We start from the raw sequence: 22,601 nt of genomic DNA on the forward strand, positions 1-22,601 counted from the left end.
TACACCTAAGACACACCCGAAGGTACTAGGGGTGTTAAGCCTACCAAGAAGTTGGGGACTGTATGTGTAGTTTTGAATACCAATAGTCATAGCTGTGAAATCACCTTTTATATTTAAAAATGTTTTTTACAGCCCAGTGCTTTGTAGTTTTATTCAGGAAAAAAAAAATATGGCAACATATATTCCCATTGATTGGACAAAAATAAATCAAGACGTGAACAAGGAGAGGAGCAACACAAAACCAAGGTAAAATGCGAAGTAATAAAGTTTCAATAATATATGGCCAGTGGTAAGTCAGTCTGACAATGGAAACTGTCCTGTGAGGGCTGGCGAGAGCTCCGAAGTATAGAAAACCTTGCTTTCTTGGGGAGAGGGACCTAACGAGAGGCGCAAATCAGCACTGGCTGCTGGCTGCTCCCCCCAGACCAACCTTGGGTCTGTGAAAAAAGTGAGAAAGGGGTGACAGGTATGAGACATGAACCCGCCACTGAGAAATCCCAGGAACGCAAAAGGTGGCAGAAAACGGTGGCTCCGAGCAGACGGAGAAATTAGAAATCAGTCACAAGAGGTTCAGTAGGAAACCCCCATACATTTGGGGCTGAAACAATATCTGAAAAACAAATACACACTTTTATGAATAACTCCTGGGTGAAGGGAGGACCCCTAAAGGGAATTAGGAAAAGACTTGGAACTGAATATATAGTAAAAGAAAGAAAAAAGGAAGGATCTTTATCTACTGCATTAACCATGTCACACATATGAAAACTGCGTAATTTAGCTATTTTGGTGTTTAGAGAGAAATTTATAGTCATAAAAACTTATATGAAAACAAGAAAGCCTGAGAAATTAATGAGCTAACAAACTGCTTTGAGGAATTAGGGGGGACAAACTGAACAGAATAAACGCAAAGAAAGTTGAAGGAAGTAGATAAAGATCAGAAATCAACAAAATAGATATCAAAAATAAAATAGAGAAAAGCAGCAAAGGCAACAGTTGTCAATAAAATTGACAAACCGATGATATTAACAACACTGACCAAGCAGAGGGAAACAGGGAGAAATCCAGACACAGCGAGGAAGCACCACGGACACGGAGCTGTCTTCACATGTCACCTCCTAACACACAAGCCCAAGGGACTGTGGTTTGAACAGTGGACTGTGGACTCATGCCACGCATGGCCCAGTGACCAGTACTGGGTCGGAAAAGGAGATAAATACAATAAACCTGCAATTAAAAAGATAAGAGAAAATGAACCATTTCATGGCAATAAGGAGGGTAAGACAGGAGCATTGAATTTAAGAAAACTGTATTCTGCCCTTACTCTGCCACTCACTTAACTGAATAATTTTTCTTCATCTTTTAAAACTAGATGAGGATTCTTAAGTCCCTTCCAGCTTTAAAATGTTAATGATACTATCACTTAGGCCTATTTAGCACTTAAATAGACTCCTCATGTTTTCAGATCTTCTTATCAAAGTGCCTATCAAAAACTGCTTGAAAGGATAGGTATTGTAAAGTACAGAATAAAGATGTAAACTTTGAAGTTATAGAGAATGTTAGCCATAGCGTGTTCTTTCCTGTGTTATATTAGACTTGTAAAACATGAAAAGCAAAATTACAGATGTGTGACACCATCAGAGAATCAACCAACTCACACGCCGGGAATGGAAACATTGAAATACAGAACCTTTGCTGCACCCCTGGAGGCAGAAAAAAGAGAAGTTTACGAAGATGATTACTATCCAGGCATGTTGATTTGTCTTTTCTTTTAGAGAAATGAAAAGGAGTTTCATAGCATTCAGTCAAGGTAACAAGTGAAATGTATTGGAACACTAGTCTACTTTTATTTTTATTTATTTATTTTTAAATTCTTTTCTGAGGGGAAGGGAGGGAGAAAGAGAGGGAGAGAAACATCGATGTGTGGTTGCCTCTCAAGCATCCCCAATTAAGCACTTGGCTTGCACCCCAGGCCTGACTGGGAATCGAACCAGCGACCCTTTGGAACACTAGTCTACTTTTAAAACACAAGGTTTGGTACTTTACTAATTTCATTAGTCATCGCCATCAGCAATATCTTTTAATATAAACATTGTCTTTTAGGGGGAACATAATCTAAACACTGATGATAATGTTAAAAATAACAGTGACATCACTGCCACCACCGAGAACATCTGACATTCCTATAACAATTTGCCATTCCCGTCACTCTTTCAAGGATATCATCTCTCTTTTTTAAAAAACTTTTCTTTTTACTTTTTGAGGTCAAGACCCTAAAGGCGGGCCAGCATTCTCCTGAGTCCCCTCTGCCTTCCGGCCGTGTCCTGACCTCCTTTGTCGCGCTCTCTACCAGTGTCCTGCTGACGCCTGCACAAAACTCCATTTTTTAAGCCTTCCTCCCTTCTCCTTATCCCGAAGTGGACCATTTTTAATATGTACCTTTTTTTCAGCCACATCATCCCCTTCTCTCCAGCTCCTCTGTAGCCGCACTTGTCTAAGGCTTACTCCTGGGTCTCCGCTCTGTCTGGGGCCAGCCACTCCGTTCCTGTACCTTTCCCTCCATTTCCCCATTTCTCCCTCTTCAGCTCAAATCAGCGCTCCTGTCCGCTTCCCCGCATCCACGCTGGGGCTGGCGAGCCGGCCTTTCTGCGGAACACGGACACGATCACGCCGCTCGGCCCGGGCCCGGATCGCGGTCTCCAGCCGCAGTGGGGCGCCCAGTGCGACCCGGTGTCCGCTCACGTGCCCTCTCGTGCTTCTCCCGCCCGTGCACCGCAACCTCTGTGACACCGTCACGGCTTCACCGCTAGCCTCTCTCTTACTTGACTGTGCCTCCTGCTTTATAAAAAGAAAAATTAAAAACAGGGGTAATCAAACAGTAGCATTAAATGCCAGCTCCCCAGGCCCAGCTGCAGGACACACCTGTCTCAGAGGAGCGGTGTCTCCTCCCCGGCAGGGAACGCCCCGCGCCCCAGTCCTGGAGCACCTCTGGGCCACACCCTCAGGGGCTCAGGGCCCATCTGTTATCTTCCCTCTCGTCTCCCTGTCTCCCATATCATGCAGCAGTTCAACTTCTTGATATTGATCCAAAGAAACAAAAACTCTAGCTTGAAAAGATATGTTACCCCTCCGTGGTCACTGAAGCATTATTTACAAGACATGGAAAGGACCTACAAACGGAGAATTCTCCCGGGCTTCCTCGCATCCCCGCCCAGCAATTACGATTCTGGCTGAAGTAGAATTTCCTCTTTCATTTGTATTCATTTCGTTTTGGTTGTAATTACTGCGTCTTATCACCTGCTTGATTGCAGCTCAGCGCGGTGCACTACATATTCGTTATATCAATGAGCAGAAAAAGTAAAATTTATTTGCTTTTGAGAAACCCTGTTTTCAATAATTTCCCCATTCTTTTTGTGTTGAAAATCCACCAGAAAGGTGAGTCATAGAAGGAATGAGAAATAGGTCCTATGTTACTTTTCTGCACTTGTATCTGAACTTTTTCTGGGCTCAGTTACCAAATTACAGTTAATAAAAATGGTTTTGGTATATATGTCACATGAGGATTCACATTTTGTAATAATAAAATCAATAACATTTATCTCAGTAAGTGCTTTAAACATATTAACTAATTTAATCCTTGTAATACCTTATGAGGTTTTTACTGTAACAATCCTTATTTCACAGGTGAGTAAAGTAAGGCAGACGGGTAATTTCCAAAGTAAATCACAAAACAGTGGTAAAGCTTCGAAGTGAGCTTAGAACCAAGGTGTTTTGACTCAGAGCCTGTGTCAATACTATAATGATACAACGATCAACTCTATTCCTTGGTATTTGGAATTACTGTGGTATTTATAGCTCACACCTGTTATTCAGTTAATGACGGGTTAATTTTCAGATTACCTTCAAGAAAGTAGCACTCAAGATGTTGCTCCAGAACCAGTCCCCCAAAAGGAGAAAAAGAAATCAAAGGAAAAAAAAGATCAAACTCCTGCTTGTCTAAAAGCCAGGGGGACACGGCGCGTATCGTATGATAGAACAGGTATGTGGCAGTACTGACCCAGCTTGCTTAGCAGACACTCCGCTCTTTCAGGTTAGTCTGTGGTTTTGTCTGCTTATATTGGACAATGATTTCAGAAGAAACAGTCTTACTGAATTTTGTGTTTGATTGCTTGAACAATTGCTTACTGTCTTTTTGAAAACCTAAAATATCAATAGATTAAAACCTGACAGATTATTCAATGACTGTGTTCTTAATTATGACAAATCTCTGAAGGTTATGGTTATAGAACTAGAAATAAGATAAACTTTGATGGTTTTGTTTTATTTCAGTAGAACTTTATGTTATCCTTCTATTGAATAATTTTGTCTTTGACATAGAGTTGAAATCCCCAAATAAATAATTCATTTAAACGGATTTTCCTCTACTAGCATTTTCCAGTTTGTACTTTTTCTATACCTGAAATTCTCATTTGTATTAAGATTTTAAGTTTTATAGGGAAAACAAAAGCTTTTGTATTTTTCACTGAAATACCGTGATCCAGGGCAGATGTATCATAAAGCTATTGAAGCTTAAACTTCAGGGCCCCTCACTTACCTGGGCTTCTTTATAAAAAAAAAAAAAAAAAGAAAGAAAAGAAAAGATCCTCATAATTATAAGTGCCTCAGAGAGCCCAAAACCTGCAGGAATGTGCTGACGTTCATGCCCTTGTTGGATCCGCTCCCCTGGGCGTAGGCAGTTCCCGTGACTGGTTCTAACCCATAGAATAAGGCAAAGGTGATGGGCTATCACTCCTGCGATTAACATTGTAGATGACTCTGACCTGCTAGCAAACTCATTCCAGAGTCTCTTTCTCCTCTGCTGGCTTTGAAGAAGCAAACAGCTAGGACACCTGCAGACGCAAGGATCCCTGCCCAGTTGAGTCTCCAAAAAGGAATCCAACCCAGCCAGCACCTTGATTGTAGCCTTTGAGACCCCAATGGAGCGCCCAGTAAAACCTTATCCAGACTCCTCACCCACAGAATGTGTAGTGTTTTAAACCACTAAATTTGTGGCAATTTGTAATGCATTCCGGAAACTAATACTGTGGGTCTCGTTGCAACAAATAGAGTCACTGTTACATGCGTTAAGAATTCTTAGTCTTTTTGTCACTTTGTTCTATGTTTTGAAATTGGTATCAGCGTAAGAAAGAGCAACTATTTAGGCTTAATGGCTGCCAGATAAATAAAAATTCTTTAATGCTTATATTTCTTTAATGTGCCTCCCTATTTAGCATCTATAGTCCCATGAAGACAAACTGGTAAATCATAAGTACTTAGGATTTTTTTAAAAACTATGAAAAATGTTAAATGTAAAAAGTAGCCGCTGAGAGATCGAGACCGATGTGGTCTGAAAGGTGTCTGTTGGATGAGTTTTCTCAGGGAGAATATTGGCACCTTACACAGCCATCCCTTCTTTTCTAATCCTATAGCCCTCAGCCCAACTCAGGCCTTTATTCGGAAAATCCTTCCAGCCAGTTTCTCTTTAGTGTCTTCTTGCTAACTACCTGTGTAATTAGGTCTTTTGTGAAATCTTTCTTAAGTAGAAAACTATTGTTTCTTCCTTCCAGCTTCAGTTAAAATGGAATTTTTAAGCTATATTTTCTCCCCCAATTATATAGTCTGTGTAGACTTTCAGTGTAAGTTACCACTTATATTTCTCTCTGTGTAGAAATATTTGGAATATTATGCATTACTCTTAACAGATGCCCATATTCACGCTTATATTGGATCTTGTTTTAATGTTCTAAACCAGAGCCAGAGGATGATGATGTGATAAGACACATTATTAGGCTAAGAGAAAAGCTTGGTTGGCAAACAACGTTACCATACCATAATTCAGAATACGGAAATCCCCAAACTGCAGTTCAGAAGATTATTCTAAAGGTATTACTCACTTTTATTCAGTTTTGTACTATAAAAGTTAACATTTGAAACTGTATCTTAATCTTTATTTTAATTATTATATACATTAAAATCTTCTATATTATTGTTAATATGGAATTATCTCATGGTGAATGCTAATGAAAAGTGAGATCATTTCATTTTGTTTATTTAAAGAATGGAGAACAGATAAGACATGGGCCTGAAATTTGAATCTACTTCTGTGCCTGTGTATCAGGGGTTTTTGTGTGTGATTTAAAAAGAAATCCTAACAGTACTTCTTAGTTGTTCTCCCTCTCTTACTTCCTAGTACTTGACTTTTTAATCTCCCCATCTTTGCATTTCCTTATCCCTTCCATTTCTCCTCACCTATTAGCCTCTTCAGAGAAACCTTATCTTGTCCCGCGTCACATGGCCAGGGTACAGCCCGTGGTAAGAGCTAAGGTCTGCTTCCTGTGACCTCACTTATACAGGATGTAGGACTGAACAGGCTCACCTCTTCCTACTTTGAGATCAGGGTTCCTCCAAGTGCAGGCCCCCGGCCGGCAGCCCGGCAGCCCCTTGGAACTTGCCCAGACACCTGTTCCCATCCCCACCCAGACCTTCTGAGTCAGAGGCTCTGTGGCTGGGGCTCAGCAACCTGTATCTTATTAAGCTCTCGGGTGATTTCAATACGCAACTGAGAACCGCTGTTCTAGACCAGGGGTCTGCAAATTTTTCCTGAAAAGGGACAGATAATAAATATTTTAGGCTTTGCAGGCTCTATGATATTTGTCATAATCCCTCAACTCTGTCACTGTGGCGCAAAAGCGGCACGAGACAACACACAGACGGGGTGGCCGTGCTCCTGTAAACCGGCCAGAGTTTGCTGGTCCCTGCTTTACCATGAGAGGCAATGTCGTCTGGTCTGGTCATGGTCAGGGGCAGCGCTCGTATAAACGAAAGTACATACATAATGGGATCAGACTCCCCTAGTTTTGAATCTCTGTTTCTATACTTACTGTGTTATTTTGGGCAAGTTCCTAACCTCTGAGCTTTAGTTTCCTAGACCTTGAAATGGAGATAATAATACTTACTTTCGAGAGCTTTGAAAATTAAGAGAGGTGATGTGTGTGGCGTGGTACCTGGCAGCTATTGGGCACGGTAGTTAAAAAAAAAACAACCATAGCTGTTCATGAATGTAATATCCTTGGACTCTAAAAAGGTGTGTTTTATTTGTGGAGAAAGAATTGAGAATATGCGAAACTTCACTTTTCATTGAGAAGGATAATTATAACAAATTATTCTTATGCTTCTACAGTTGAATTATTTAATTATACATATGATCTGTTTAGAATATTGTCTGCATTAAGTTTCTCATACTCCCAACTTTTTGGACACATAATTTAGAGCAGAACTGTCACAAGGGGCTAATAGCTACAAAAATCCCATGTACTATCTATCCATCATCACTCAGAGGGTACTTATTTTATTTGCAGCTGTTCGACTTGTTTTTTAAGGTTTCTAGGTACACACCTTGTCAGAAGTCGAAATAAGAAAATGAAACAGCTGAAACAATTGAGAAGAAACAATAACATCTTTAAGGATGAGTTTTTCTTTTTAGAAAGTAAAACTGGATCCAAAGTTCAAAGTTACAGTGATTAGAAGCTGTTAAGTTACTCAATTCAACAGCCTCTGAAGGCATCATTCTTTAAATAAATGTTCTTGCATTATAAAATTTAATTATCCAGAAAAGATTAAATTAAACTTTGTTGTAGTGTTTTATCAATAAAATTTAGAAGTTTCAGAGCTCAAAGAAATAAATTGCACTTGAAAACTTAATGTGGAATGTCTGATTTCTCAGTGATTTCACTGCATAGGGAGAGGCCTTAGCGTGTCTTGCAGTAGCTCAGAACGTAGGTTTAGAGCCAGACATGTACTCAAAGCTCTACTTTTCCACTCTTTGACTTTGTGACTTTTCTCAAGTTACCTAATTTCTCCAAATATTAATTTCTGTATCTGTTTAATGAGATTAAAAAGAACTACACTTAAGAGATTAAAGTTAAGAGGTCCATTTAAGAGATTAAAGACATTAAAAACTCTGTGGTTATAAAGATATGTATGTGAAACACTTATTATTCATTAAATATTTATTACTTGACAAATATTAGCTATTATACTAAACCACCATCATTATCAAAAGAAATACTAAATTTAATAGACTCGAAAGGCTTCCCTTGTTGGCAGAAGGCTTTCCTGGAAGCATAGCATATATGTGAAAGGTATTATTGTCAAGTTTTTTGTGGTTAATAAGCATGCATTAGTAAGTATACAAGTCAATTTTCACAAATGTTTTATTACCACATTATGTAGAAGAATGAAAATTAAATTATTAAATCTTAAGATAGATCTTGTTGAACTCTGATTAGACACAGTTTGGTATTAGCTTTTCTCAATGATATTATTTTTAATCTATATTAACATTGTTTTAATTTCCTGAGTAATCTGTTCGGCCATTTTACTACTTGATTTGGTCAAGTTAATTTTTTTTTTAAAGTTTTTTCTAATCTCAGGAACCTTTGCAGGATGATGGAGAATTCCTATATTGTCTTCCTCGGAAAAATCCTAAAGTCTTTTATAATCCATATGATCTTCAGGTAGTCTCTGCCCACAGAGCTAGACATTGCAAAGAATTTTGGACCATTTCTGCTTCAGTTGTGTCAAAGGTAATATATGGTGAAGGGAAATCAAGTTCGGGGGTAGCTGGGGTGGCGAAGGGCAGACAGAGAAAAGGCTTAATTATCAAGTCAAGTAGTTCTGAGCCAAGACAGGCTTTCTTGGTTTCTTGGTTTCTTGAAGATACCACTCTTCTTTTTTCAGAAGTGAAGTTACGTTTTTGTGCTTTGTATTTCCAGTTTACCAAAACAGGCGGCGTAAAAGAAGTAGAACTCACACCTGCTCTGGAGTGGCTATTAGAAAGGAGATGTTACTATTTGTTACAGCAATTCAAGATATTTTCCGATTTTCGGTGAGATGAATGGAACTGAAACCAGTTATTTGTAATAATGATCCTTTTGCAGCAGTGATCAGCTGGATGGCATCTGGGTTCTCCTCCAGTAACATCATATTTCTGGGGAATTACAGAAGAAACGGGGTAGTCCATGAAAAAACTTTAGATAAAGGGAGCTTTCCAACTTAAGTATTACAACTCCTTCATCTTTCTTGGAAAAATATTGTAAGAAAAAGATGTCTTAAAGTCAAGCAGACTTAAATGGACTATAATGACCTTAATTTACCTTTTGTTTTCATGCATTTAATTTATTAAATGAGTACTTATTGAGTGTCTGCCACAAACCAGGCATTATTCTAGATGCTGTTGAACAAATCAAATAATTGTCTTGCTCTCAAAGAACTTAGATTATAGTGGGTGAGGGATAATAAAAAATCCATATACTGTATATGCAGAACATTTGATGGAGGTGAGCTATCACAAAGGAAAATAAAACAGAACTAGGGAACGTGGGGCAGCTTATTGATTCAAGGTGATCATTTAAAAGTTTGTCTGGTTCTAAGTTCATATCACACCACATCACATCAGGACTCCTGAGACTCTGATCCTTCACAAAGTAGCCCCAAACAGTTGTTCTTTTCGTGTTTGTATCTAGTTTTAGAAAATTTTTAGAATTCTTCTCTAATGTCTATCTTTTCTTGTGGTCTGCTGCTACCTGCTGGAGACTAGGAAAAGAAAAAAATAGTATTTTAAATTGCTACATTTAATATTATAAATAGTTGAAATAACTAAGAACCTGAGGAAGTTTGCGGGAAGAGAAGTGAATGGATGGTGTGACAGAGAAATTATTCATTTACTGAGCAATACTTTCTTTGTATCTCTTCTGTTCCACAGTTATGGGCCCTGCAGATAGGCCTCTGTACCTATAGAACTTACAGTCTATGGAGGGAGATAGTATCTGAAATGATCTTATTTATTTACTTATCTGATAAGGGCCAGAAAGATATGTAAGACAGAAAATAAAACAGTTTTGTGTGTGTGTATGTGTGTGTGTTGATACTCTAAGTAGGATGGCTGATAGAAAGGATGCATCCATGTGGGGTCTTGAGAGAAAGGAGTCCCTGAGAGCACAAAGCCAGTACAAAAGTTTTAGGCAGGAACAAGGTTGGGGTATATTCAAAGGTAGAAGTGGTGTGACCAAAGGATTGAAGAGGTTGGTAGCTGGGTATTGTCTGGCCCCTAAGTCACATGCAGCATAAATGAGTAACAATTCTGAGAGGCTTCTTTTACAGAATATATATATGGCAGCTGCATCCTTGTAAATCAGACCCTGGTAGTAAAGTTGGATGTTTTTGATTCTGGATTATCAGCTTATATTACTCAAAGGATTATTTTCTGTGTTTATTTGAACTTGGTCAGTGTTGGACTTTCCATTGTTATCCTTGCCTTGTAATAAACCGTCAGGGTCCATTCTGCTCTAAATAATTTTTATGGACTAAAGTTTTGAAACCTAATTGGAATCGGGCCAAGAATCATCTTTCTGTAGGATATCTGGCTTCAGTGAAAATCATTCATTTTTCTTTATTCATGTTAAGAAAAATATAAGTTAAATTTTAGTCAGCTTAAAACTTACAGATTTATTTTATTTTATTTTTAATGTATTTTGTAAAGCTTTCATCACTAATACTGTAACAAGAGACATTTCAAAAATAAAAATGAAATACATATGAAGTGTTAAAGACTAAAGCGGGCAAGGCGTGTGTACAGGGCAGGGACAGCTTCAGCATCGTCATTAGCTTTTTGCCTCCTGAGACTTTTGGGAGAAGTGCTGTATCCCGGGGCAGACACTCAGCACAACACCTGGGGTTCCCCCGGAAGTCATGGGGCTTCCAGGGCTCTTGTAAGTCCTGAGGTACCTGGCGTCGATGGGCCTCAATTAAGGCGAGATAGGATTTTGTTTAAAATACCTCTTTAGAGCCTGATTTGGGGTCACGTTCCTAGATTTACCTGAGGCATTTCTGATTTCTGAGGCCTCACGGGTGCCTGTTGGAATGACACCCTGAGATGCTTTCTGAGCCGCTTACAAGGCTCAGGCTTCTTAAATTCAAACCAGCCACTGACGCCCCGAAGATTGGCTGGTTGGCTGGCCCCTGGGGTGCCCCTCTTGCCATCATTTTCTCTTTTCCTTCCAGCTCTTAACCGGCCGGAGAGGGAGTCTCACTTTGGCAAATAAGTATCAGAACACATCTCCGTGTTTATCTGAGTGTTTCCATCAAGGTGGAAACGCTGCGGAGAGAGACTGTGACAGGCACTAGTCCCTCAAGCCCACACAAGGGACAGAACGCGCTTAGAGCAGCTGAGGCAGATTTGCAAAAACACCTGAACGCGTCTATTTCATGAGTGAAAGCTAAGGATGATGAATAATTTTTTAAAAACAGAAGTGCTAAATTATCAAAATGACATATGTTATCTTAATTTTTTTACTTACCACTATACAACGATTTATTATTAAGGTACCTTTTCATTATCCCTGAAAATTGAGTCTTGACTTTTCTTGAAATATGAGTCTTTTAAAAGTAGTGAGCCAATAAATGTATAAGGGAAAATAATATGTTTGTATAGTTTTTATATTTATTGGAACGTTGCAAGTAAATTGATCATGAACCTAAGAGAATTATAATAACATTCACTTACATTTTGCTCTATATCCTGTTGATCATTTGGGAGAAAAGTGATAGGGTTTCGTATTTGCTTTAGGTAACTCATATGGATGAGACTTGTTCTAGAGAATTTTTTAGTATTACTAAGCCTTTACTACATTTATTTTATATAATTATAATTTATGACTATAGAATGTAAGAAGTATTTTTCTTTTCAGAATTAATAAAGCATTTGTCACTTGGAAATTGAATGTTAAAAGAATTAAGACAGACAAGAGCAGGTACGTCTTGATATGCAATAAACTTTAAAAAATTTCAACAGGAAGCATTATTTGAAAGATGCAGTATGGAAGGAGATATAAATTAACTTCCACTCAGTGATTAGAAAGTCGATTCCATAACCTTTATTATTTTAATCCATCTAACTTTTAAAGACAATATTTTTGTATATTAAACAAAATGTATGTGTGTGTAAATGTGTATATATGTCATAAACACTTGCTGTATATCCCCGTGTACTGTTCCGTGCTGTGAGGAAATCATGCTGCTGTGAGGAACCTATGCTGAAATCCTTGGTCATTTGATCTAACTTTTTGCTTTCAAAAAGGGGATGTAATCCAAGCTAGATGACAGTTAATTCTATTTTGTAGGCTATCCAGCAGCCAAGTGTTGTTGCTATTGTTGTTATTAAACATTTTATTTTGAGATTACAGTAGCCCCTCTCTATATTGCGGTTCACTTATCGTGGCCTCACTATCACGGGATTTTAAAAAATATTATATTTAATTATTGTGGATTTTTCGCTATATTGCGGGATTTTGCGGTACTGTATATGTATGTTAAAGTTATGTAGGTTTAAGAGTGTAGAATATGTTTAAGAACATATGTAGTGTTTATAAAAGTGTGGAAAAGGTCAATAAGGGACTGGGAATGGTTTGTAAGTGTGTGGGAAGCGTTTATAAAGCCTTAAAATATGTATAAATACTAAAATAAATGTAAGGTTCCTACTTCGCGGATTTTCACCTATCACGGCGGCGGGGGGCGGGGGGGTCTAGAACATAATACCCGCGATAGGTGAGGAAATACTGTATTGTGATTGAACTGCAGTTGTAAGAAATGATACAGAGAGATCCCGTGTACCCTTTACCCAGTTTCCCCCGGTGGTCACATCTTGCAAACCTAGAGTAAAATATGACAACCAGGCCAGTGACTCCTTCCCACTCTCACCTTATCCTTAACCTGTGCTAAGAGCTCACCTGTTCTCCATTTCCATCATTTTGTCTTTTCAAGAATGCTATCTAAATGGAATCATACTGTGCATAACCTTTGGGCTTGACTCTTTTCTCTTAGCATTACTCTCTGGAGACAGAGAAGGAAAACTCTGACTCCAAAAAACCTCCGCTGCCTTGCGGCATACCTCTTCAGGGGAAAGGCTAAGGGAGTAAACCCCGACAGAAAATCCGGAGCCGGAGTCCCTAAGGCGGTTTGACGTTGTAGTCAACACCGGCAACTCCTGCGGCGCACCTGAAGCCAAGCTGTATCGACTCCGTCTTTCCCTTGGACCCTTCAGCTGCGAAGAGAGGGGGGGTCTGCTGCATGGGCAACAGCAGACCCTCCATATCACCCTGCCCAGGCTCTGTAGCTTCAGCGTCATCGCAAGATGTCGATTCAACACGGGAGGAGACAGATACCGTGTCACTCCCGAGTCGGACTGCACAGCCATTCTTGGCGGTGCAGATAGACTCTTAAGAAGCTACACCATCGTCTCTCGAGACGGACGGCTGCCGACGACGACGACTCTCTGGAGACTCATCCAGGTTGCTGCACATATAAATTGTTCCTTTTTGTTGCTAAGTAGCTGTCCATGATGTGAATGCACCGCTGCCTGTTTAACCGTTTACCTGTTGAAGTACGCCGGGGTGTTTTCCAGTTTGTTTATTACAGATAAGGCTGCTATGAACATTCATATTCAGGTTTGGGTGTGAACATACGCTTTTATTTCTCTGGAGTAAATGCCCAGGAGTGCAATTGCTGGGTCGTATGGCAATCGCATGTTTAGATTTTATGAAACTACCCAAGTGTTGCAAAGTGACCATGCTATTTTTCATTTCCAGCAGCAATGTATAAGGGAGTCAGTTTCTCCATATTTATGCTGCAATTTGGAGTTGTTACTATTTTTTATTTTATATTATTTATTCTTGGAGGTATGTAGTAATATCTCATTGTGGTTTTAATTTATATGACCAGTTATGTTGACTATCTTTTCATGTGTTTATTGGCCACCAGTATATTTTCCTTGGTGAAATACCTCTTCACATCTTTTGTACATTTTCTCTTTGGGTTGTTTGTCTTTATATTGTTGAATTTCAAGAGTTCCTTTTATATTCTAGATATATGGTTCTTTGTTAGAGAAGTGGTTCATAAATATTTGTTCCCAGTCTTTGGCCTGTCTTTTTTTGTTATACAAGAATATTTGTTTAGCATCTACTACCTGCCAGGCAGTAGTTCACCTGCTCCTTGAAACTAGAAAGCAGCTCTTTGGCCTTAGTGGTCGATGGATTTGAGTGGGCTTTAATGCAGAGGCCTGGCTTTCCCTCAACAACTTCCCCTTATTAAAGTGATAGCGTTATTACCACTTCCTCTCTATTTTTCTCCTCCAGTCTGTCCTTCTGCTCTTTCCAGTGTGGTTAGACGTGATTGGGTCACTGTGGTGACCGTCACACCAGTAGAAAGGGACAGAGAAAAGAAAAGGGCCTCTCTCTATTTTAGGATGTAGGTTTTCAGAGAAGTTATTTAAATTTAATAAATATGGGAAATATGATTCCTCTTGGATATCACTCTCTACTATTTCAAAATCATTAGAATCTGGTGGCATAACAAGAGAGCATCATCACTCGTTCCCCTCCTGTTTCGTTCTTACTTGGCACACCCAGCACCAAAACCCTGCCTTCGGCATTACCAGCCGGACAAAACCCGTAAGGCTTACAGTCTTTATCAGTGTGGTTTAAAATGTGAAGGACGTAATACATCTTAACTATAGGCATATGAAACCGATTATACTAGTTATCGCTAAATTAACTTCATTCCTTTTGAAGGAGAGAGGCAAGTCTGTGGAAAATTTTTAACTTTCAGGTCATTTTTGTACCGTCATCTTTTTCTGGCTGACGAGTTATTTCAAGGCTGTTTGTGTTACATAAAGGGACTTTGTGAAGATGCAGTTCATCCCAAAAACAATAATGAACATGAGGATAATCCATCTGCCATATGCCTGGTAAAGGTGGGTAGAAGTGTACTACTTACTATAAACTAGTACTGGTGTGTAGAAATGAGGAAGAACAATGGGGCTTTGAACCAAAGGAATACAGATACCTAGATCCATAAGGAAGCTATCCCTATGGATAACTGCTGTTCTAAAATACCTGCGAGGGACATTATTCCCTTAGGTAGTCACTTTTAATAGTTAACATTTCTTATAAATAATTCCCTTTCATTTCTATTATGAGGCTTCTTCTTTATTTTCAGAACTCCAGATGTGTGATATTATTTTAAAATAATTGGTTATCACTAATACATAATTGATAGTTACTAACTAATCTTCCCTCAGTTTGTAGCATGTCGAAAAAATTATATTAAGTTGCAACTCAGAGGTTTAGGTTTAAATTTATGAATTCTCCTGTTCCACAATTCTAAGAAAGGGTGATCTTCTTAATAATTTAATTTACATGGAATAGTTTTAAAAGTATATAGAGGTATACATTTTAAGTGTTTACTATACAATTGATCAGGATTCTAGCAGCTTTACTTACCCACTGTGTGAGGGAGATGCTAAAAAAGAAAACTTATAGTCTTCTAGACCTAGAAAGAGAAATAGGAAAAAGGTTTGGACAAGTTACAAATTTGACAATCAGTTCAAAAATTAGTCGTGTTGACTATACACATAAAGTTAATATTGTAAATCAAGAACTTAGTTTTTTTCATTTTTTTAACATCAGTTTTATTATTTTTGTCATCCATGTCTTTTACCCTTCATCTTTCTCTTTGAAAGGTTAAAATTCAGAATAATTTTTACCTAGTTGTATATTTAATTTTAACCTCTTTATTCTACATTTAGTGTTGATATTTTTAAGTTTTACAAATAATTAGGACTTCAAGGCAAAGCAATTCCTGGGATTGTTAGTTCCCCTTGGGTTCATGGATATTTCAAAAAATACATTGGCTCTTGAGTTATTTTGCTTTGGCTTAATTTAAGTTACAATTAAAATACTGTATTTTTCCATCTTTTATCAAGATTTAGTTATATTTAACTATGGGTGCTTGAATATGAAAAATAAATAAGGCAGACAGTATACTACAAAGCATAACATACAAATGAAAGTATAAAATATGCTCTTCTTCATGACGTGAAAAGATGCCCGAAATGTGTTCTCTCTCTCTTTTGTAAATGAATTTTGATTTTGCACACTCGGCACTCACTGTCAATTTAATTAGCTGGACAGCTCTCGGACATATTCTCTCGATGAATTTTGTGAAGAACAGATGCAGCAAGCTGCCCACGCCCTGAAACAACTTCAGGCTCTCAGGGGTCAAGCTATTTCAGAAGTGAAAAGTACAATTTTAAAGGTAATTCTTTAATTTTATCTTCTCCACTTATCGGCGTTTATGTACTGACTAAAGCAATTGCTCTAAACTGCACCCCTGGAGAAAGTGTTGGAAATGGGCAGAGGGACAAAAGGTGGTTCATTAGCCAACTGCCTAGTGCTGCGCATTTACAAGGTACAGCACGGGAGATTTCCCCAAATGCTGCTTAGAATGCAAATGTATGTGTGTGTGTGTAAATCATTGTGTATATTTACATATATACTTTCCAGATGCTTAAAATAGAACTCGAGCTGACATAAAAGCAAACGCAACTTGTTACAAAGTTCAGTGTCCCCAAGACAAAAACTCATTGCTCAGGAGAAACATGACTGGATGAGCTAAAACTTCCCTAAGTATTTTATAAAAAGGACTCAATAATACAACAAGCAATGTCCTCAAAACCTTCTTGCCCAGTAGGCTATGACTCATTTCACAGGATGATTTGATATAGCTTCCCCATGCAGGAAAGGACAGGACACAAGACATTCTCCAACGCCGCTTGGGAAGGGATGATGCGCCATCACCTAGGGATGGACTCACTGGCCCCCTCTGCTGGCGTGGCTGGATCCAGGAGGATATCTGAGGCTCTCTGGAGAAATAAATGGGCTCGGTCTCCCTCAACTAACGTTCACGTTATTTCTCTGAATTAAACTTTTGATAGACCCTGGGTAGCAAGGCCTGTTGACAGGAGGACCAAGTGCAGAGATTTTATGTCCATGAAATAAAGCCTCTTCCTTTTCTTACTCCCAATAGTCCCCCTCACCTCCCTGAGCCCAGTCATATGTAGGAGACTCCGGGACAATTTGGCCACAGATAGCATAAATCAAAAAGGTATTAACAAAAGAACCTAGGCCACTAAGATACAGCGAAATATTACAGTCACCCTGCTTTCTCCCATTCAGTGTCACCAGGATCTGCTCGTAAATATTTAAGGCATTTCCATTTAAATCAATTTCTGATAAGGATTTATTAGACCTACTGCCAATCCTGTTGTTGAAATCAGAGGGCTGTCTTTTTGTTTTGTTGGTGGTTTCCTTTGCTGTGCAAATCATTTTAGTTTGATGGAGTCCCATTTGTTTATTTTTTTACTTTTGTTTCCCTTGCTTGGGGAGAGATACCAAATATATATATTGCTAAGAGCAGTGTCACAGAGTTTACTGCCTATGTTTTCTTCTAAGACTTTTATGGTCTTGGGTCTTACATTTAAGTTTTTAATCCATTTGTATTTATTCTTGTGTGTTGGCTCAGTGGATTGAGCGTCGGCCTGCAAGCTAAGTGTCGCTGGTTCGATCTTCCAGTCAGGGCACATCAGAGAAGGAAAACTCTGACTCCAAAAAACCTCCGCTGCCTTGCGGCATACCTCTTCAGGGGAAAGGCTAAGGGAGTAAACCCCGACAGAAAATCCGGAGCCGGAGTCCCTAAGGCGGTTTGACGTTGTAGTCAACACCGGCAACTCCTGCGGCGCACCTGAAGCCAAGCTGTATTGACTCCGTCTTTCCCTTGGACCCTTCAGCTGCGAAGAGAGGGGGGGTCTGCTGCATGGGCAACAGCAGACCCTCCATATCACCCTGCCCAGGCTCTGTAGCTTCAGCTTCACTGGAGAGGACACTCCAGCGTCATCGCAAGGTGTCGATTCAACACGGGAGGAGACAGATACTGTGTCACTCCTGAGTCGGACTGCACAGCCATTCTCGGCGGTGCAGATAGACTCTTAAGAAGCTACACCATCGTCTCTCGAGACGGACGGCTGCCGACGACGAAGGTATAAGAAAATGATCTAGTTTTTTTTGTTTGTTTGTTTGTTTTGCATGTATCCGACCAGTTTTTGGAACACTATTTATTGGAGAGACAGTAATTACCCCATTCTCTATTCTCGTCTCCTTTGTCATAGATCAATTGACCATAAAGGCGTAGGTTTATTTCTGGGTTCTCTATTCTGTTCCATTGATTATGTGCCTATTTTTATACCAGGTAGCATGATACCACCAACTTTGTTCTTCGTTCTCAAGATTTCTTTGGCTATGTGGGTCTTTTTTGGATTGCAGCCATTTCCTTTACATGAGCTTCCTGCCCTCTGCTTCCTCTATTCTCCTTCTGGAAAGCCAGTAATTCACAAATTGATACTTATGTTGGTTTCCCATAGATTATGTAGGCTTTTTTCACTCTTTTTCATTCCTGTTTCTTTTTTTCCTCTGATTGGATAATTTCTGTTTTTTTTTTAATTAAAAATCATTTTAATTACAGTTGACATTCAATGTTATATTAGTTTCAGGTGTGCAGCATAGTGGTTAGACATTTATGTACCTTACAAAGTGATCCCTGATAGGTCGTGTTTGTGGCTCCCTGAGCATCTTTTGGACAACTATTTTGAATTCCTTGCTGGGTAATTCCTGGATATCCATTTCTCTGGGGCTAACCTGGAGGTTTGCTATATTCCTTCCGTGGGGGTATGAATCCCTGATCTTTGTGACCCCTGTAGCCTTGCATGGGTGTGTGTGCATTTAAAGAAACAGTCATCTCTTCCAGGCTGTATGGACCGACTTCAGAAAGGGAAGATTTGCACCTGTGGGTGGGACATGCTGGGGTGCCCTGTGACCCTGGGTCTAGCGGTGCAGGGGGCCAAGTGCAGAGCTGTGTGGAGACAGCAGGTCCTGTGAGGGGTGTGCGTCTCTTGGCTCAGGCTCCTGGGGACCACAGCAGCGACAGCTGTGTGGTCGCTGGGAAGCACTGCGGTGGGCCCACGGTGGCTGCGAGGGCTGTTGGGGTCCTCAGCAGTGGCCCCAGGTCCAGTGGCTCGGGACCGAGGCGGGTGGTGGTGGCGGCTGGAACTGGTGCTGTGCACACACTCGGCCGTTGGGACACCTGCAGGTGCCCATGCCGTGGCAGGGGCCTGCTGGGGACACCCGCGTAGCAGCGAGGGCCAGGCCAGCTGCGGGCGCGCTGGAAGCTGCGGGGGCCTGGCGTCGGCATGCAGCGCAGCGGCCGCTCGGGCCTGTCACAGGTGACTGGCAGTGGACGCTGGCGCCCCCTCCACTGCCATCTCGGGTGAAGTTTTAAAACGGAAATGTGCAGCTACTCTGTGGCCAGACTCGAGGCTAGTGGTTCTCAGGTAGGCTGCCCACTAGAATCACCTGGGTGGCTCTTCATGAGCAATTGGTGCCTGGGACCACCCTAGCCCAGCTGAATGAGAATTTCTGATGTGAGAGCCCAGGCAGCGATAAAAGCCACTCAGGTGACTCTGAAGTACAGCCAGGGTGGGAAGTGCTCTGGGCAGATCGCGACGGCCTGACTCTGGAGGAATACATCGCAGGTTCAGAACAGATGGAATGGGAACCGAGAGCCATAAACAGTGATGTGAACCTCGAGCAAGAATTGAGATAGGCCCTACCCAAATCGTACCCTGTGGTGACAGGGGATAGGTTAGCCTACCCAGTGTCAGAGTCTTCATCAGCATCACCTGCGTTTAATAAAAACACCAGGCCTAACACTGTATGATCTGTGCACTGAAACACTCACATATTAAGCTATTTAAAACTGTTTTAGTACCAGTGCTAAAAAACCTTTTTTTGAATAATTAATAGGCTCTGCCCATTTTACCAATTAAAAATTCATGCATTATGCACGTAAAGTCTTCAGAGCACTTCTTGGAAAATATAACTTTTCAATGAAAACACAGCCTATTAAAAATTAGTATCTCAGGGTGGCTGTGCCCATGACTAGTATAGAAGTTATGTACTCTGTCTTTCCTTAGCCCAGCTTCTTTGCGCAACTATTGAGTCAGTAAAGAACTTCATCCCATTGGTAACCATTCCTCCAGCCAGGCAGCCAGCACTGGAGAAAAACTTCCAAACTGGTGAACAACTGACCTAATTAATTTAAAAAAAGAAAATGCAAATGAACAAAATGAAACATGAAGAGAGGCAACATCAAAAGCTAATGCAATCATGTTTTTGAAAATTAGAATACAAGTTGAAAAGGATCCTACTTACCGATGGAGCAAAAATTAAAGAGCGTGAATAACCAGTACAAGAATAAAAATTGGAAGTATTTTTAGACTTTTAAAGGTCCATCAGTAATTGTTTGTGTGTCTAAAAGGAATCGTTTTGGGTAACTTCCAGATCATTTTTAGGACCACAGCTTAGAAGTGTTTGTTGGTTCTGATGGTTCTGAAGCCACCCCGCATTTCTGATCAAAACATGCCATTCCCCACTGACCTACTAAATCACTTGTCTTAAGAGAGATAATTATACTTAAATATAAAAATCTTAACACCAAATTTGTTATTATGTAGCATATATGTGTTAAAAAAAAAAAAAAAAAGTCTAGCCCTGTTCAGTGTGGCTCAGCTGGTTGGAGTCATCCCGTCAACAGGAAGATTGCAGGTTCGATTCCTGGTCAAGGCACATGCCTAGGTTGTGGGTTCATCCCCAGTCGGGCTGCATACGGGAGGCATGCAGGAGGCAGCATTGGACTGAGTTTTAGGCATCCTTATATTTACACTTGACCCTCCTCCACTGATAACTCTCGGTGTATCTGAGGAGGGTCCCCCTGCATAGGAACACTAGATATTGACGAGTATGTACTTCCTGTTCCCGTGTCCTAAAGTCACATGTTTTTATAAGTGAGACACCAAACTTCATAGGCCAGAACACAAGTTGTTTTCCTTTTGACCGACGTTTAATCACAGTGTAAGCATAACGTAACGCTTTAGTGGAAATTGTTACGTTTGGTTCCAGTGTTATGTTTAGATTAGTGAAAATACTAATTAGAAACCATGCTGTGTTAACCTAGGAAGTCATCACTTGTCCCTCAATTGTTGATTGAATTGTAGGTGGCAGAAAAGGAAGAAATTAGAGAATATTTTGAGTCAAAGTTCTCTGAAGATGGCAGAACGCATTTCAAGCTGCCTAAATATCGACGTTTCTTAAATACAATTTTGAGGTTTCTGATGCTGGTTGACTACATATTTCAGGAACTCATCTGCCAGCTCATGGGCGCGGCAGTCACGCTGCTGTTGGAGTTATTTAATAATTCTGCTACAATGCCATTCTCGGTGGAAAAAAAGAATGAAAATCTCATCAAGTAAGTCATGCTTTTTAATTATAAAAGGAGTTTGTAATCAAAGTGCTGTAAATATTGATTGCCACTTATGGAGGAGATATCCAATAATTGAAGTTAAAATTTGAAAATTCTCCTTATAGCTAATTGTATGTATTCAATTTTTACAATTATCTGAACTTAGTATCTGGTAGTACTTTACTTCATACTGTTTAGAAAATTTCAGAAAATTTCCCAGTGTTTTTTTCAATATTCTGCATATGTCAGATTGCCGTATAAAATATGGGATGTCCAGTTCAATATGAAATTCAGAAAAACAATAGTTTTTAGTATAAGTATGTCCCAATATTACCTATACTTAAAATTATTGTTTGCCTGAAATTCCAATTTAACTGGGTGTTCTGTACTTCTCTTTTCTACATATGGCAATTCTATGTGTAGATATAGTGTTTTCAAAGTTCAGAGCTAGTTCTTAAAGATAGAAGGGTGATTCTAAAAGGAACCATAGGTTCAATTGAACTTGAGTTAATTTCATTGTAAGATCTATTGGATACAAAATATTTTCACCTTCTATTCAAACACCACTGTTTTTTTAAAGGACTTTTCTTATTTTTCCACAAGTGTATCTGTCTACTGTAATTTGTGAAGCAAGGAATATGAATTGAAATTGTGGGATACTTATAATTATACACGAACTGTCAAGATTTGGCAATATCATTTCAGCCAAATCAAAGTTTTAGTATCATAACTAAAGAGTTACAATATATCAATTCATAAAATTTTGAAGAACCTTAAATGAATATGTTGTTTCTCTAATTTTTTACTGACTCCACAGAGCTTATCTCACTTAGCTAAGGCCTCATACCTGATGTGAGTCAGTGCCAGGACTTGAACCTGTGTAAAAACAAAACTGCCTACTGATAACACATTATAATTTTATTTCTTCTAAAGCTGTTGTGTGTGTGTGTGTGTTTGTGTGTGTTTAGGAAAAGTTTTTCATTCTGAACATAATTTCTTAAAAATTATTATTCTTTCATTATATTATAGAAAATTTGTAGGACAAAAATTCCATCACTTATATACAATTTCTTATTTTACGATAATATCTTCTAGACTTTTCCTATATATTCTTCCATTGTTACGGTCCTAGTATATTACTTTATAGCTCATTGAAAAATACAGCATGTCTTGCATACATTTGTTAATGTTAATAGGAGGAATACATGGGTAGTGGTTCAAGTACCTCTTTTTGTGGAGTCAGATCATCTAGGTTATAATCCCTTTTTTCATGGTAGTAAAACATAAGCAACACGCATTTAGCATTTTTAAATATGTAACTC

General features: G+C 39.4%; 1 protein-coding gene across 1 annotated transcript; it reads left to right on the plus strand.

Moving 5' to 3' along the window:
• Positions 1-169: 169 nt before the first annotated feature.
• Positions 170-21,289, plus strand: LOC149992379 (dynein axonemal heavy chain 14-like). The gene is given in 10 exon segments (XM_090263163.1): positions 170-246; positions 1,592-1,721; positions 3,871-4,036; positions 5,789-5,919; positions 8,469-8,555; positions 8,811-8,923; positions 11,784-11,846; positions 14,698-14,842; positions 16,054-16,185; positions 21,035-21,289. Coding segments are annotated over 10 exon segments (1,299 nt in total).
• Positions 21,290-22,601: the final 1,312 nt, after the last annotated feature.

This window comes from Furipterus horrens, unplaced genomic scaffold (genome assembly GCF_987537825.1).
Source record: "Furipterus horrens unplaced genomic scaffold, mFurHor1.1.pri manual_scaffold_15, whole genome shotgun sequence".
Lineage (NCBI taxonomy): Eukaryota > Metazoa > Chordata > Mammalia > Chiroptera > Furipteridae > Furipterus > Furipterus horrens.